At 43.7% G+C, this 18,215-nt stretch overlaps 2 protein-coding genes across 3 annotated transcripts in view; both read left to right on the plus strand.

Annotated features, from left to right (window-relative positions):
• Positions 1 to 18,215, plus strand: part of TSPAN3 (tetraspanin 3) — a 939,276-nt gene that overhangs the window by 797,584 nt on the left and 123,477 nt on the right. The window lies entirely within an intron of this gene.
• CHRNA3 (cholinergic receptor nicotinic alpha 3 subunit) lies at positions 629 to 15,047 on the plus strand. 2 transcript variants are annotated; one of them, XM_083754717.1, is made up of 6 exons: positions 629 to 921; positions 4,659 to 4,798; positions 5,935 to 5,979; positions 8,019 to 8,128; positions 10,478 to 11,492; positions 12,647 to 15,047. In XM_083754717.1, exons 1-6 carry the CDS (start codon positions 876 to 878, stop codon positions 12,773 to 12,775), a joined length of 1,485 nt encoding a protein of 494 aa, XP_083610843.1. In that variant the 5' UTR covers positions 629 to 875; the 3' UTR covers positions 12,776 to 15,047. The 2 variants fall into 2 exon arrangements, with proteins under 2 accessions (XP_083610843.1, XP_083610844.1); XM_083754718.1 differs by having other exon boundaries at positions 4,659 to 4,795.

Genomic DNA, 18,215 nt, shown 5'->3' on the forward strand with positions numbered 1-18,215 from the left:
AAGGAGGAAACCCCAGAGGGCAGAAGGACCCAGCGAAGGAAAGAACAGCGTAAGAGGTGGAGCCGGGCTAGAATCTTAAACTGGTGTGGGTGGAGCAGTGAGTCAGAGGGGACTTAGCCGGTCTAGCGTCAAGACGTGGGTCTGCGCGCCCAGAGCTTGGAAATGGAAACTAAACTTTAATAAAGACTTTTGTATATAACATCCACTGGGCGTTGGTCCTCTGTGAGCTGGGACCTAGCGGCAGTCCTGACACCATAGCATACAAGCACAGAGCCTAGATTCCTCTCTTTCATACACCTCCTCCGTTTCTGTCACGGTCATTAAGAAAAATCCATAAACATCTAAGAACTATGTTAGCTAATTCATCAATGGTGCCTGACTACCAGCTCAGCTCCAAAGTGCTGCTTTTAATGATATGCAAACTCAAGACTTGTCAATATCCATTCCATGCACAAATTCAATTATCCCATTTTCATTTACTTGGACTTGTCTGAAATAGCTTGGCATGAAATTTGGAGTAAGGTTCTGATCTTCCCTGCACGGCCAAGTGCAAAAGCTCTTAACTATGGTTATCAGGTTATCAGCTTTGCTTATGCATGAGCACATCAGCGCATGAGGAGGTTTTCATGCTTGCTGTAGCTGCACCTATTTGACTTGACAATTCCCCTATCTTGGTGTGGGCAGCCAGGAAAGGGGCAGGGCTGTGGTTATAGAGCGCGCTTCCAAGCACAGAACGGTAGGTTCAGGGCCCTGCTGGCAACCCACGGCTCCTGGCTGCATCTGTCAGAATCCAGGCTGTCTTATTTTGCAAGGAGTCTGTGCAAAGCTGCCCAGCTGCTTCTGTCTCCGGCAGGCTCTGTTGCCGAGTGGAGAGGATGCTGGAGCTGCTCCTGCCAGTGGCTCTTTTCCCTTTCCTTAAAGGTGAGTGACTGTGGACGGCTAGGGGAGAGGATTGCGGGTGGGGGAATTGCAAAGGGTAGAATACACTTATTGGATTTCAATAGAACCTGAAGTTGGGTTTGGGAATCCATAATGTAAGATTCTTTTTCATTCTGGAGGGTTGTGCAGCTGGATTATTCTTTTTTTATCTCTCCTTTGAAAAAGCAAAATGGTTGATTGGGAAGGCCATACATTTCACGAAATTTCCCAGGGGAATGTGTTGTGTGTGTTTCAGTTTGACAATGTGGTAAGGCCAGAAGTGGTGACATCCTCACCCTGCAGAATATATGGGAGAGAAGTGACTTAACCTCTGACGAACTCAGCCTTTAAGCTTGTTTTGGGAGCAGGGAGGGTGGGGTCATCTTTAGCAGAGAGGTGGGTGTTGGAAAGAGGGAAAACTCAAGAGGAGAATAAGCCAACTAGGAGAGGCAGGAGGCGAGAGAACAAAGAAGCCTTATGAAAACTTCATATTTATGCCAAGGAAATCATACATGAAAATAAGAGCTGGGGGGTTTTTTTAATAAAAAATCGAAAATGCTAATGTTCCAGGTTGTCTCACTTAAGAGGTTATCTCTGAAGGACTTAAAGTTATATATAAATTAACTCAGAATTAGTAATTTCCTTCTTTTTGCAAGGAAATATCACTTCCCCAAGCAAACCAATGAAATATTTTAAACCTTGTACAGCCTGAACATTTGGAGCACTGAATGTTACATGTCTGCAATATGTAAAATGTACCTGAGGATAAAAATCCATGCTGTTTTTGTTGACCAGTTGGGAACATGTCTGTTTTCCTGTCTCCTGGAATATATACAAGGAGTGAAACTCTCTCCAAACAAATGTAGTACGAGCTTTCAAATTTCTGTTCTGCTGTTGAGTAGCTGTTGATTGAGGGGATATGTGGCAGGTTTTCACAAAGGCAAGATTTTGAAGCAAAACATTAGATGTGCAAAAATAGATGGCTTTCAAAGCAGAGGTTATAGGCAACCCACCCATTCCTAGGATGGCCTGTTAAATCCACAGGTCTGTCCAACCATAAATAAATTGTGCTTTGTTACTTGGTTGACTGAACATAGAATCACAACCAAATTGCACGTGCTCAGAGGAGCACAGCCACCTTCGCAAATGGGAGTCCAGAGTCTGCATTGCATTTTGAGCAGCTCCTAAATTGTGTCGGTTTGAAGAGAGAGCAAAACGAAGCGTGCCCCTCTTTTTCTCTAATCCAAGATGGTAGCAAACAGTGTTGTACCTCTGTAAGTCTGCTTTGATCTACCGTCTTTGCACAGCAGATTATGTTCCTCTGCATTTCTGCTCATGTTTCAAATGTGGGGAATTTGTTTTAAGAGGTTCTGTTGCCATTTCTATCAGCAGTGCACCCTTGGCTAGAAACGTTTCAAAATATTTTAAACAAATCATAGTGAGCAATACGAAATGGTTAGAACGCATAGCAGAAATTTTAACAGTGGTGTGAACATAATGCAAAATCCATGACCCCCCCCCCATGCACTTTGGAACAGCAGTTCATGGGGCAAAGGGGCTGTTGCAGAGGAAAACCAGCCACATCCCTGTGCTCAGAAGCAATCTGTGCATGCTCACGCACGGCCCCCGGCCACAAAACAAGGTTGATCAGTTCTACCATCAGAACATGATTTACACATGCCACGAGCATTTTGTTCAATCTTTTGTTTTAGCCTTAATAGAAAATATTCAGTATAGAGTGTTTGAACTCCGGGGGGGGGGCAAGTATATATATATTTCTTTTGAGGGGGCGATGCTGCAGATATTTCTTTAGTTTCCTCCATGAATTGCTTTCATTTATGACTGTAAACCCCAGGATACTAACATGCTCTTAGCTCACTCACACTTTTCTTTTGGTAGGAAGGAGTCTCCTCTACTAAAATACATAAGCCAGTGCCCATCTGCACAGGTGCATGGTTTTAACTGCAGAGATTTTAGGAAAAAAATTAAAACAGTAGCAGTAGTTCTGAGTTTTTAAATAGCTAGTGGCTGAGAATATGTATCTAGAATTAATTTTGGTAGTAGAGCATCTTAAGTATTGAGAAGCAACCACTGTATTTTTATAACATTAGAATTGTAGTTGGAAGAGACTCTGCAGGAATACGCAGCTGTATTTTGTTCATGCTGTATGAATTAATGCAGTTAGTTGTAGCTAATTATAATGGATTTCTGTGAATTGTGTCAAATGTTAATTCGTCATGGCATACTCGAGCATGCTTTAGTCACTTTATAAAATAAAAATCCCCCCCCCCCTCAAGAAACATCAACTCTTGGACAAACACGGGCTGTGTCCAATGATTCTCATTACATCCCCACTAAAAGGCACATTTTAGCTTACAGAATGCAATTCAGCAAAGTTGCTTTTGTGAGGTCAGTAGCTGTTGACAATATTCAGAACAAGTAAATCAACAGCACTTAATGATTTAATTTAGGAAAGGAAAGGAAAGGGGAAATTCTACAAACTCAGCTTTAATGTTTCCAAACTCATTGCATCCCCACTGCTGGCTAGATATACGCATTATACTGCTTAAACACACCACATCCAATGCCATTCTTCTGTAACTGCATGGGCACCAAGTAAATTAAATTGGGTATCTCTCCATCTAAATAATAAATCCCAGGCTACTTTCTCTGGTTAGCTGCCTGTCTTCTGTGTCTATGGAGTTTGTTGGTGGAGCAGGAGACACACTAATAAGGGCAGTTGCAGAAGGGTCATGGTTTGTTATTTAATTTTTCACCAGAAATCATAGAATTGTGGAGTTGGAAGGTGACGCCAAGGGTCATCTAGTCCAACCCCCTGCAATGCAGAAATTCGAGCTAGAGAATCCCTGGCAGACAGACACCCAACCTCTGTTTAAAAACCTTCAATGCAAGAGAGCCCAGCACCTTCAGAGATAGACCGTTCCACCATAGACCATTTCCTCCACAACCAAGCCTTTGGGCTTTCACTATCTGGGACCTTTGAGAAGTGGGTCAGAAGTTTTCAATGTATTTATTTTCCCCTTGGTTTTTATATCTATGGAGGTTACCTGTGTGGTTAGTTGCCTGCAAGTTGCCCTGGGCAAGATACAGAGACTAGCAAATTCAATTAATAATGATGGTGATGATGTCAGTTCTGTCCCTTTGTTCTGTCCCCTTCTCGGACAGAGGAAGAGACAGGGGTAAAGGAAGCACTTTGCATGCAGAATGTCCCAGCTCCAATCCCCAGCATTTTCAGTTGCAAGGATGCTCTGTCCTGCCACCAACTGCGTTTCTGGAAGCTGCAGGAGAGTGAGGGCTCTTGCACCTGAATTCTGCTTGGAATCTGGCTGGCCACCATGAGGAGAGGGTGCTGGACTGGAGAGGGTCCCATGGCTCTTCACAGGTTCTTATATTCTTAAGGTTCTGTAGGCGATTATGAGAAGGACTCTGCTAGGGTTGCCATATTTCAAAAAATGAAAAGTTTTGAAGCTATCTTTTTAGGAAATTTGCCCCAAAATCAACACTTCCAATATGGGCTGCCATATACCTGGGTTTCCCGGACATTTTAAACTGACTTTTGAAAATTCCGCCCAGATGCCATTTTCGATGGGTGAATCCCAGCTCTGTCCTAGCAATTCCAGACGTATGGCAGCCCTACTCTGACCGAGCCAAGAATGTTTCAGAAATCCAGGCCAAAATGTTGTGAGGTTTGTATGTGCTCCAACCCTGCCCTCTTTTAGGCTGCCATTGTTTCGAAGCTGAACACCGACTCTACAATGAGCTATTTGCCAATTACAACAACATCATCAGGCCTGTGGAGAATGTGTCTGACCCGGTCATGATTTCGTTCGAGGTGTCCCTATCGCAACTCGTAAAGGTGGTGAGTAGACTGCGAGAGAAGCCATGAGGCCTTCCGGTTGTTTCCAGACTTTTACAGCTGACGGGCAGACTGGGAGCCAGTGTGGTATAGTGGTTAGAGTCCTGGAGCGTGGAACACCCCCATCTTGGCCATGAAGGGTAACTTTGGGCCAGTCACCGTATCTCAGTCTCGCCTACTTCACAGGGATGTTGTGGGGTGAAATGGGAAGAGGCAGTAACAAATAAATAAACCACCCAGAGGGTGCTGGGTTGGCAAAAGCTGGAGCAGAGACTGTTATTTTTTGTCCCAGTTCAGTTGCTGAAATAATCCGTTTGTGTCAGGTTGCCACTCAAGTCTGGAAGTCAAAAATTCTGGTGAATGGATGGGATGTGAACTGCAAAACGGGTTCAGGGGGGAGCCCAGCCTCTTTCCACTGGCCCAGCATTCTTTTTGGGTGGGGATAGTACAGAAGCTGTGAACAGGGGCAGGAGGGGAGAGACTTGGCTGGAGTTCTACTCAGATCATACGATATAACCTATTTTGAAACAACTGCACTGGACACCAGTTCATTTTTGAGCCCTTTTCAAGGTACTCACTCTGGTGCTCAAAGCCCTAAACAACTCAGGCCCCAAATACCTGAAAGCCTCTCCCTTCCCTTTAAACCCTCAGGTACTGGGATCAGCAGAGGAGGCCCTCCTGGTAGTTCCTTCCCCCTCAGGGTTATTTTGGGGAGTGGAGGGTCTTCTCCGTGGTGGCCCCTAAGCTGTGTATGCCCCACAGAGGGTCGCCTGCTGCCTTCCCTTGCTTTTGACACTTGAGGTCTGTGTTTTTAGGATCCACCTTATTTTTATGGCTGTAAGTTGTTTTGTTTTGTTTTGTTTAAAAAAATTAAGGTTGTGTTTTAATGTTTCAACCTGCCTTGGAGTGAAGAGTGGATTATTATTAATAATGGTCATAGTAATAACTGACCTGAAAGTGAAGGAACCCATCTGTGCCATTCCCCCTCCAGCCAGCTCAAGAAAAATGGCTGAGCCCCTCTTCATCCCCAGAGACTTCCAGGCAGACGACAAAACCAAAACATTGTTGACTTACACTGGGAATGTACCGGTAACTTGGATGAGGGGTTTCAAACCCAGCTATGACTTTTCTTTTCCCAGGATGAAGTGAACCAGATTATGGAGACTAATTTATGGCTGAGACATGTAAGTAACACCCCCCCACCCCACCCCACCCCAAACCCCCCACCCCGCCCCTACCACAGAAGGAACACTTTAGGATTTTTGTAAAAAACAACAACCAAAAAGCATTGGAAGTATTTTCAGTTATATATGTAGATTGCACACATACCATTGAAAGCACAGAGCTTCCCCCAAAGCAACCTGGGAACTGTAGTGTTAAGGGTGCTGAAAATTGTAGCTGAGTGTCCTATATTGGGGGGATAGCTGGGGAAGGGGAAGAGATAGGAAGTCCAGTACATGCAGACATACATGATGATGATACACCTGTGTGTTCAAGGAACCCACTGAAGAAGGAAACCCCGAAGGCTACAGCCCGAGTCAGAAACGGGAAACGCCTTTTATGTTCTTCTGCCACCTAGTGGTTGTCTGTCTTGTTGGCATTAAATAAATCATAACAGCATCCTGGGGAATGAAGAAATCCCACAGAAATGGTGTGAGGAATTCAGAGATCTCATTGGGTGCCCTCCCCTTTGAGAAAACAGAAAATGGAGAGCAAATCATAAACTATAGACCCCCCCATGTTTTATAACATCATCTAGGGGTGCCATATTTCAAAAAGTGAAAATCCAGACACAAGACATTGAGCTTCCCCCCCCCCCATCTACTTTTAAGGAAATTCGCCAAAATCTACACTTCTGACATGGGTTGCATCCAGATTTTCCCAGGCATTTAAGCGATTTCCGTTTCCGACAGCCAAATCCTGGCAATGTCCAGGAAATTCCGGACATATGGCAACCCTATATTATGAGGCAGATTTAGCCAGCCACTGAAAAATGTGGGGCTTTTGATCGCTCAAGGTGACCCATCATTCCTTGCATTTCTGATGTTTACCCTGCGAATGCTTTTCTTAGGCAGCCAAAACAGCACCACCCTTGCAGAAGGGGAAATTAACAGGGGAATGGGGGGGGGCCTGTTGTGAGGTTTGCAGATGTACAAAAAGACATTCCCACGGCTTATCAGGGAATGTTGGGTGTGTTTGTGCAGAAGGGAGAGAAAGCTCACATCCACATCACATTCAAAGAACATGGCTTCCCCCAAAGCATCCTGAGAACTGTAGCTTGATAAGGGTGTTGGGGATCATAGCTCTGCAAGGGATAAACTATGCTTCCCAGCATGATAGATAGATAGATAGATAGATAGATAGATAGATAGATAGATAGATAGATTAGATAGATGATAGTTAGATAGATAGATGATAGATAGATAGATAGATAGATAGATAGATAGATGATAGATAGATAGATGATAGATAGATAGATAGATAGATAGATTAGATAGATATAGATAGATAGATGATAGATAGATGATAGATAGATAGATGATAGATAGATAGATAGATAGATAGATAGATAGATGATAGATAGATAGATAGATAGATAGATAGATAGATAGATAGATAGATGATAGATAGATAGATATAGATAGATAGATAGATAGATAGATAGATAGATAGATAGATAGATAGATAGATAGATAGATAGATAGATAGATAGATAGATGATATAGATAGATAGATAGATAGATAGATAGATAGATAGATAGATAGATAGATAGATAGATAGATGATAGATAGATAGATATAGATAGATGATAGATAGATAGATAGATAGATAGATGATAGATGATAGATTAGATAGATATAGATAGATAGATAGATATAGATAGATAGATAGATAGATAGATGATAGATAGATAGATAGATAGATAGATAGATAGATAGATAGATAGATAGATATAGATAGATGATAGATAGATGATAGATAGATAGATAGATAGATAGATAGATAGATAGATAGATAGATGGATGAGCACTTTGGGTCTAATTTTAGTGTTTTTTTACATTTGATTTTCACATTTCTTTTTTTTCTTCTGGTTTTATTCTGTAAGTTGTATTGAGACACATAAACACACTAAATATTCATGAATGAATGAATAAGCTATAATAGGAAGTTGTGGGAAAATTCTAAAATACCGCTTGATTTCTCTTCTTCTTAATTGATTAGATGTGGAACGATTACAAACTGAAATGGAATCCAGAGAAGTATGGAGGTGTTCAGTTTATTCGAGTGCCATCACAGAAGATCTGGAAGCCAGATATTGTGCTATATAACAAGTAAGATTATACAGTCTAGTCTATTCTTAAAAGATTACTTTATGTTTTAGCATCTTTCCCTTTCCAAAGGTGTAGTAAAATCTATGGTATGGAAGCTGTGTCCCACCAGGATGGCCACTGGGTGGAGGAACTTGTAGTCCATCATCATCTAGAGCAGGCATAGGCAAACTCCGGCCCTCCATATATTTTTTGAGACTACAATTCCTATCATCCCTGACCACTGGTCCTGTTAGCTAGGATCATGGGAGTTGTAGTTCCAAAACATCTGAAGGGCCAGAATTTGCCGATGCCTGATCTAGAGAACCACAGATTCACAGTCTCTGGTTTACACTGAACATCTGGCACTGGTTTAGACAGAGTAACATCATTGGTCTCTTGCCCAGCCCAGTACTCTGACTAGGAGTGGCTCGTTACCCAAGACCCACATAACCAGAGGCCCAAGAGCATCCACAAGCAAAACACAGGTTCTTATCCCAAGGCACAGCACTCTCCCTGTTAAATGCCCATTTGGAAAGGGAGGAATCCCCATATAACCTGCTCATGCTATTTCTCAAAAGAGTAAATGCATCCTTAAGCATAGAACCATAGAGTTGGGAGGGACCCCAAGAGTCATTTAGTCCAACCGCTTGCAGTACAGGAATCTCAGCTCAAGCATCCAGGACAGATGGCCATGTGACCTCTGCTTATACACCTCCAAGGAAGGAGAGTCCACCACCTTCCAAGGGAATTTGCTCCGCTGTGGAACAGCCCTCAACCTCCCAAAGTTCTTCCTAATGTTTAGTTGGACTCTCTTGTCAGTTGAATCAATTGGTTTGGGTCCGAACCTCCAGAGCAGCAGAAATCAAGCTTGCTCCCTCTTCTACGCAACAGCCTTTTAGATGTTTGAAGATGGCTATCATATCCCTCTCATTCTCATCTTCTCCAGGCTAAACGTTCCCAACTCTCTCAACCATTCCTCATCAGGCAAGGTTTCCAGACCAAGCCTTGGTATCACCTTTTCTCCTTCATGAAGTAGTTTTGTGCACCACCACCCCTTTTGCAATTTCTTGCCATTTCACAAATCTCAGGGATCATCAGACTTTCCAGGGACCATAACGCAGGATATCTGACTCAACTAAGTCACAATCACACAAGGGCCACTAGAAGGGCTTCACTACAAGCTGCTTGCAAAAGTCAAAATCAGAAGCTGCAAAGTGATCATCTGAATCCGCTCCCTTGCTAGCTTTTTCTTCTTATATTGGACCAATCCAACCCACATCAGACTTTCTTGTCTCAGTAGTGTGTCTGTGTTATGGACTGGCACAACCTAAGCAGTCCAGACATAGAGAGGTTGGATGGTCGTCTGTCATGGTTGCTTTAGTTGTAACTCCAGCATTGCAGGGGGCTTGACAGCATGACTCTTGGCATCCCTTCCAACTCTAGGATTCCTGTAGGTGAATCTCAATGCCCCCCTTTCCCTAACATGGTGTTTCTCTAAGATGGTGTCTTCTACTGAACTGAAGAAATGAAATGTGTAATAAACTTGGAACAGAGTATGGCAGAGGTAGCATTACATTTCTAATCTGGTACCTTCCAGTAACATTGCGAATGTGATCCATGTGGGATGCACGTTTGCAACCCGCAGTGGCGTGTCTGCGCACATGCAGGTTGCAATTCTGCGCATGCACAAAGCGCGATTTAGCGCTTCTGCGCAACCACCGAAACCCGGAAGTAACCCATTCCGGTACTTCCAGGTTTCGGCGGTCCGCAACCTGAAGCATCTGGAACCCGAGGTCTGACTGCAATTGCTACATTGGGGCACTAATTGAATCCCATCAATATACATTAGGAGGCATCAAGAAAGAGGCTGGGCATACCCCGTGCAGAACAGCCATCCCTCCAGGGCAGCGTTTCCCAAACATCTGATAGATATGATGCTAATTATGTTCAAGTGATTCACTGTATTGTTGTGTTTTTAAAAGGTAAATTGCTGCAGGACCAAGGATGCTGCCTGCAGGGAGGCGGCCTTTGGCTCCCTGCTTCAGTTCCAACAAGCATCTGAAGACACTGCATGCAACGGGAGGAACACAGTTCCAGAGGGTGGGGGGTGAATGCAGTGCAATTTAATAATTTCTGAAACAATGTGAGAGCTGAAACACAGCCAACCTTCGCATTAAAAATTATCCAAATTTTGCAATATAGTTCTTCAGCCAAATGAGAGGTGCAAAAATGCATATGCTAGGGTGAAGTGTGTGTTAAAATGCATTAGTGAATATAACACTCAACAATGCATTATATTAGGGGAAATTGCTTAGCAAATTAGGAGAAATTCACACAACTTTTGGGTCTGTTGTTTCCCCCCCTCCCTAGTGCTGTTGGAGACTTCCAGGTGGACGACAAAACCAAAGCACTGCTGAATTATACGGGGAATGTGACTTGGATGCCACCAGCTATTTTTAAGAGCTCGTGTAAAATAGACGTGACATACTTTCCATTTGACTACCAGAACTGCACCATGAAGTTTGGCTCCTGGTCCTACGACAAAGCCGAGATTGACCTGGTTCTCGTTGGCTCCACTATGAACCTCAAGGACTATTGGGAGAGCGGAGAGTGGGCCATCATTAAGGCACCAGGCTACAAACATGACATCAAGTACAACTGCTGTGAAGCCGTGTATACAGATATCACCTATTCCCTTTATATCCGGCGGCTGCCCTTATTTTACACCATCAATATGATCATCCCATGCCTCTTGATCTCCTTCTTAACCGTGCTGGTGTTTTATCTGCCTTCCGACTGTGGTGAGAAAGTGACGCTGTGCATCTCGGTCCTTTTGTCCTTGACTGTTTTCCTACTGGTGATAACAGAGACCATTCCTTCAACCTCTCTAGTGATTCCACTGATTGGGGAGTACCTCCTCTTCACCATGATATTTGTCACTCTCTCCATAGTCATTACGGTGTTTGTGCTCAATGTACACTACAGGACACCAAGGACGCACACCATGCCTGAGTGGGTGAAAACCATCTTCCTGAACTTTCTCCCCAGGATCATGTTCATGACCAGGCCCACCAGTGAATCAGATGACGGTGGCCAGGACTCAAAGCCGTCTTACAACACGGAGCTCTCTCACTTGGACTGCTTTGGCGGCACAGAGACCAGGTGCTACAAAGACAGCCTCCCGTGCCAAGAAACGACCTGTGTTTGCTACCAACACCAACATATAAAATATGTCAAGGTGAACAGCAACCTGACCCAGAGCTCCAGTTCTGAATCTGTAGACGCTCTGCTTTCATCTTTGGTAGTATCGCCAGAAATGAGAGATGCAATCGAGAGCATTAAATACATTGCAGAAAATATGAGAATGCAAAATGAAGCCAAGGAGGTATGGGCAAACTTTATTAAATATTCAAGCTACATGCACCACACTTTAAATCGGGGCTAGGGAACCTTTGACCCTCCATATCAGGCTTTCTCAACCTTGGATCCTCAGATGTTGTTGGACTACAACTGCCATCATCCCTAGCTAGCAGGACCAGTGGTCAGGGATGATGGGGGTCATAGTCCATTAGCATCTGTCAGGTGAAAGGTTCCCAAGTCATGGTGCAGAGCAGGGCAATAAACCTGTGTACCCAGGGAACAAAACATCAGACTGCAGGGGTGAGGAACCACAGGAAGCTATCTTGTACCAGGTCAAACTATTTGTTCACCTAGCCCAGTACTATTTCCTCCGTCCTCACCGTTTCTGATTCTGGGCTCCCTTATCACTTGCAACTCAGTCCACCACACACATGGAGTTCACTGTCACAAGATGTACTGACTTGGATGACACACTACTTACTACTTACTCATTGTAGTAGTAATACTACTTACTGTGTATTACGTACAGTAAGAACATAGAAAGAGCTAGCTGGATCAAGCCCATCTAGTCCACTATCCTGTTCTCACAGTGGCTGACCAGACGCTTCTGGAAACCTGCAAGCGGGACCCGGGCCCAAGAGCCCTCTCCCTCCTGTGGGTTCCAGCAACTGGGATCCAGAAGAGGCAGAGCACAGCCATCCTGGCTAAAGCCATCCATAGCCCTCTCCCCCATGAATTTGTCCAATCTTCCTTTAAAGCCGTCACTGCCTCTTGTGGGAGCAGAAGTTCATAGCTGAACTTCTTCTCTGTCCTGAATCTTCCAACATTCAGCTTTGTTAGATGTCAGGTTTGAGTGTTGTGAGGGAGAGAACATTTCCTGCCCCCTTCCTCCATGTCACACATACTTGAAACACTTCGATCATGTTGCCTCTTGCTCAGCGTTTCCTCCCATAAGGCAGCTGCTCCATCCTCTTGATGCTTTTGGCTGCTCTTTTCTGAACCTTTTCAGGCTGATGGTCCTGGTGAGGAAACACTGCAATACCAGTCCAGCCATGGAGCAAATTCACATGGTGGATTTTGTTATATCAAATCACAAATACTGTATGGAACTTTCATACTACCACAATAGGTTTATAAAAGTTGTACCTGAATTAATAAAATAATATTTTTATTTTCCAGACTCAAGATGACTGGAAATACGTCGCCATGGTCATTGATCGCATTTTCCTGTGGGTATTTATTCTTGTGTGCATTCTGGGGACAGCAGGACTGTTCTTGCAACCGCTAATGATTGGAGATGAAGTATAGGCGATATTCCCCTGTAAAGAAATCTATTTCCTGTTTGCTGTCCAAACGTCTTACCTGCTCTCTCTTTATGTTAAAGTAATTATTCCTATGTCTTTCAGTAGTGGAGCAAAGATGCTTAAACATTAGGCTAGATTCAGCCACCTTCCATTTAAATATAAAAATACTAATGATTTGTGTAACACTGTTATGAAGTACTGTATAAGACTGGAAAATTTTAATTTCTAGGAAGACTGCCAGTTTTCCTCTTATATTCACTCCTAGAAGAAAATGAGATCTGAGTGGGTGTCAAGAGCCTCAAGGTAACGCAGTTCTACACAAGTGGGAAAAGTTTGTTCTACTGCCCTAAGCCAACCAAAGATATTGCAATAGCTTTAACAATGTGAATCACTGCCACAACTCTAGCCATATCATTGATGGTGTGTCAAGAGTCAAGTCCTCCTCTCTAAATACACTAGGACACTGGGTCACTATGAAATCAATTCCTCAACTCAAAAAGGAAGGATTTCTTCACACACACACATCTAATTTATGGAAGTCCTGGCCATAGGATGTAATACACACATCTATAGGGAAGCCAATAAAAATAGCAAAACACCAGGCAGCTGCCTTTCTTCACTGCGTCTCTCGTGGAAGGAGAAACCAGAACTTGAAACACAGGACATGAGGTCCTACGAGGCGGACGTTATTCGCTAAGATATAGTCCTCGTGGCTTCTGAGCTTGCCAGAAAATGAGGAAAAGCAAATATCTTGTTTCTTTTTAAACCTACCAAAACTCCTTTCATTTCCCAAGTCAGGCATCCACAACTTCAGGTCATTTGAACAGGTGGAACATGGCAAGCCATGAATGACACACGACTTAGGCAACCCACTTTCGCTTGGGCCTAGAAACAACCATTGAAGTGTCAAGGAAAGGAAGTTATTCTCTTCCTTAGTGGGACTCATCAGAAAAGAGGTCATTATAGATGAGAAACAGAACCAAACCTATGTGCACTTTCAGTCGGACTTGCTTTTCTTACTCCCACACCGTTGAGTTCAGGCATTGCAAAGTGAAAAGAGCCATATCAAGCAAACTGAGGACACTCAGAAAAGCTGTTAGCCATTGATAAAATGAGGATCTTACTATTCAGGGGCAGCATACCTTTGCTGACCAGAACAGAGGGCAGCCATCTCCATGATGCCTTGCCTGTGAGCTTCACGGTGATGCCTGGCTGTACAAGATGGAACAAGGCAATTCACCTGTTCTTAGCTGTTGCTGTTTTGACATTCATCTGGCAAATAACTGCAAACAAATCCTGCTATGTAGCATAAGATGTGTGCAAAGAGGGATTATTGTTTAGGCAAAATGGTGGATTAGTCAGCTAGCACCTGAAAGGCTTTTCCGTTACCAGACCTAAAACATTGCAGACACAGCAAGACCTCTTCCACATCTCTGTTTGCCTTGCTTTTCCCTGGGAAAACATTTATGCTTTACCGCTGAACTGGAAAAAAAGAAGATACAGTGGTACCTCGGTTTAAGAACAGCCCTGTTTATGAACTATTCAGTTTACGAACTCCGCAAAACCGGCAGTAGTGTCCCGGTTTGCGAACTTTACCTCAGTCTAAGAATGGAAGCCGAACGGTGCACACCGGCAGCGGGAGGCCTCATTAGGGAAAGCGCACCTCGGTTCAAGAACAGTTTCGGTTTAAGAACGGACTTGCGGAACAGATTAAGTTCATAAACCGAGGTACCACTGTAGTTTGGTTTTCCACAAATTTCCGTTTGTCCCAATTCAGCGGGAAACGGTGGGGTTTCCCAGGAGAAAGCAGCAGGGCAAATGCAAAACTGCTTGAGCGCATGCTTTCTAGACACGAGACAGGTGGAAGTTTGCACAAGTCCCAAGTATAGTAATGGCTAGTATTAGAGGGAACAGATCTGCAGTTTGCAGGTAGGATTTGGACTATCTGCACAGAGCAGAGAACTGTTTTGATGGATTTTGGCAAAAAGTAGCTATAGATGTCATCCCAACTGCAAATGACATTCTGATCCAAGCCACCTATGGAAATCACCAGTGGAACCAAGACTGGATCTGTGTCCCCCGGCTTGCTTTGGAGCGCCTCTAACAAAATGTAATTTGGTTATGTATCTACTGAATAGAGTGCTGTAAAGAGAACAGAAGGAATAGACTCGTTGCATGTACATTTTACTTCATATACTATAAAATAAACTTCATTCACCAATAATGAAAATATTCAGGGTCTTTCAAAGCCATTTTTTTGAAATCCCAGATTTTGGCTTTGAATAGTCACAAGCTTATTTGCTCCCTTAAGGAATATGAGAAATTGCAGTTTTTACAAATCCACAATAAAGAGCTTGGACTAAGAAGCTGAACAAAATTAAGAATACAACAGTTATTCTTAATTTCTAACTGGCCTCATAATTTTGAATGATTAAAACCAGGAATTTTGAAAAATCTTGTTTTAAGAATATTAAAAGATGATTAGCCATGGGTTAGTGACACTGGGACTCGCTGAAGCAAATGAGTAAAAATCCTACAATTACTGCAGTATAAACTGATAATCTAGAGAAGCCCAAAAGGCAAAAGGAAAACAACAGGAGCATATCAAATGGGACCTACTATTATAATAATGTAAAATGCCTTGGGACACAGGTGGTCTTTTCATCACTCCTTCCCACTGAATGTCGTGACCCAAGAATGGAGAGGAAAATACTGGAGGTATACCGCTGACTGCACAGGTGGTAGCGTCAAGGTTTGGCTTCTTGGACCATGGTCTCCATTTCCTTGAGGAAGGACTTGTGGCAAGAGATGGGCTGCACCTCACAGTGGTTGGCAGGAATGTGCCTCACAAACCTGATCAGGGAGACCATACAGGCGCCCCCCAGTTACGCACAATCAACTCGTACAGAACTGCGCATGTATGGCACCAGGAAATAAGTAAGTAATTTGATTCAAACCCAGAAATGGTGGCAACGAGCTGGCGAATCCTCATGACTCTCAAAGAGACACTTCCTGGAGCCCGACATCAGTGAGGGAGGAGGAAGCCCCAAAGAGACAGGAGGCACAGCAGGGCTTCGTTTATGCTGCTCAGCCTCCCCACCTAACAGCTGGTGTGAGGAGTAGCGCAGCAGCAGCAGCAGCAGCCTCTTTCTCTCCAGTCCTCCAGCCTCCTACCAGCTTCAATTCTAGTTGTGAATATGTTTGGATACAGTGTTTTTGATATGGATTGGAGATAGAGCAGCAGAGAGGGCATTTAAAGGGTGTTCCCCACTTGAGTGATTTTTGTTTATGTGCACAGGGGCCAGGAACATAATCCCTGCATAAGGGGGGGGGGACGCCTATATTACAGATGACGGGGGTATACCTGGTACTGGGGATAATGGCATCATTGATGCACAGGAAACTTGGTGATGCTCCAGAAACCTGCTAAGGGGCAGGAAACTACAAGAAGGAAGCAGCTGGAGGGAATGACTCATGGTTTCAGTTGACTCTATATTAATGAACAGAGTATGGGAAACAAGACAAATCTGAGTTCTTAATGAAGGATGGCAAATATCACTGAAACCTGGTGGGCTTTACTGAAACCTGGTGGGATGAGATTCATGACTGGAATGTAGAAATGGAGGGATATAACCTGTTCCAAAGGAATAGACCAAACAGGAAGGGATGAGTAGCATTATATGTAAAGGATGCGTGCACTTGTGAAGAAATTCATGAGCTGGGGCATGGAAGGCAGATTGAGAGTATATGGGTAAAAATCATAGGAGAGAGAAACTACAGTGATGTTACTGTGGATGTCTGTGACAGATCTCTAAGCCGGACTGAAGACTTGGGTGCCTTCTGGAACAGATTACCAAACATTCAAAATGAGAGATAGAGTTGTCAACTTCCCCAATATCTGTTGAAACACAAACTCTGCCCAGAATGTAAGATCCCACAAATTCCTCCATTGCCTCACTGACAATTTTGTTTCTCAGAAGGTGGAAAAAGCAACAAGGGGATCATCTATCTTGGACCTTGTCCTCACCGACAGGAGGAACTGATTGAAGAAATGGAAGTACTGGGAATCTTGGAAGGAAGAGATCATGTCCTCTTGGATACAGAGGCAGGGAAAGCTGAGTGTAGTCAACACATGTACTCTAGACTTTAAGAAGGTCCATTTCAAAAAGCTTAAGGAGATACTGGGTGAGATTCCCATGGTCAGAAATACTCAAGGAGAAGGGTGTCCAAGATGGATGGGAGTTTCTTAAAGGTGAAATACTGAAGGCCAAAAGGCAGACAATTCCAACAAGAAAGAGAAGTGGAAACCAGTGTGGCTCAGCTTACAGATGAGATGAGAAGGGGAAGAAAGGGGAAATTGTGAAGGAAGATCTTGCAGGGGGAAGGTCAGGTGGACTAAAGCTTAGAACAGGCATCCCCAAACTCAGTCCTCCAGATGTTTTTGGGATTACAATTCCCATCATCCCTGACCACTGGTTCTGTTAGCTAGGGATGATGGGAGTTGTAGCCCCAAAGCATCTGGAGGGCCAAGTTTGGGGATGCCTGGCTTAGAATGAGCTCAGGCTTGCAAGTTAAAAATAATTTTGAAAGGTTTCTTCGGCTACGTTCAAAGCAAGAGGAACAAGCAAGCGGTAGGCCCTCTGCATGGAGAAGATAGATAAATGCTACTGGGTCACAGAGAGAAGGCGGGACTGCTCAATATCTACTTTGTCTCTGTCTTCACCCAAAAGGAAATCAGTGCCCAACCTGTTTATAACAGAATAAACAATATGAAAGCTGGGTGCAGCTTTGAACTTCCTGACTCAAAGAGGCTGAGCATGAAATGAAAAGGAACATGAAATGGTAAAATAGGTAAAAGATAAAGGACCCCTGGACAGTTAAGTCCAGTCAAAGGTGACTATGGGGTGTGGCGCTCATCTCGCTTCAGGCAGAGGGAGCTGGTGTCATGCTATTGGCGCAATGGGACACCGTGACTGAAGTCAGAGCGCACGGAAACGCTGTTTATCTTCCCACCACAGCAGTACCTATTTATCTACTTGCACTGGTATGCTTTTGAAACCGCTAGGTTGGCAGAAGCTGGGACAGAGCAATGGGAGCTCACCTGTTGTGTGGATTCAAACCGCTGACCTTCCGATTAGCAAGCCCAAGAGGCTCAGTGGTTTAGACCACAGCACCACCTGTGTCCCTCTGCAACATGAAATGACCTCCCTGCTAAGAACAAATAATATCAACTGTTTATATAAAAAGCAAACAAATTACTACGAAAGAAGCAAAGGGTGACAAAGGAATGAGAGTGTATAAAAGCATACGCTGTGTAGGGTTCTTAATAAATTAAGAATGCTTAATTAATCCTTCATTGCATAGTAAAAATTCATTATACAACAGAGATTGTAAGTCAGATATAAACATGTTTCAGATGTTACTAAAGGTAAAGGACCCCTGGC

The sequence above is a fragment of the Podarcis gaigeae genome (assembly GCF_964106915.1).
Source record: "Podarcis gaigeae genome assembly, chromosome: 9".
Taxonomy (NCBI): Eukaryota; Metazoa; Chordata; class Lepidosauria; order Squamata; family Lacertidae; genus Podarcis; species Podarcis gaigeae.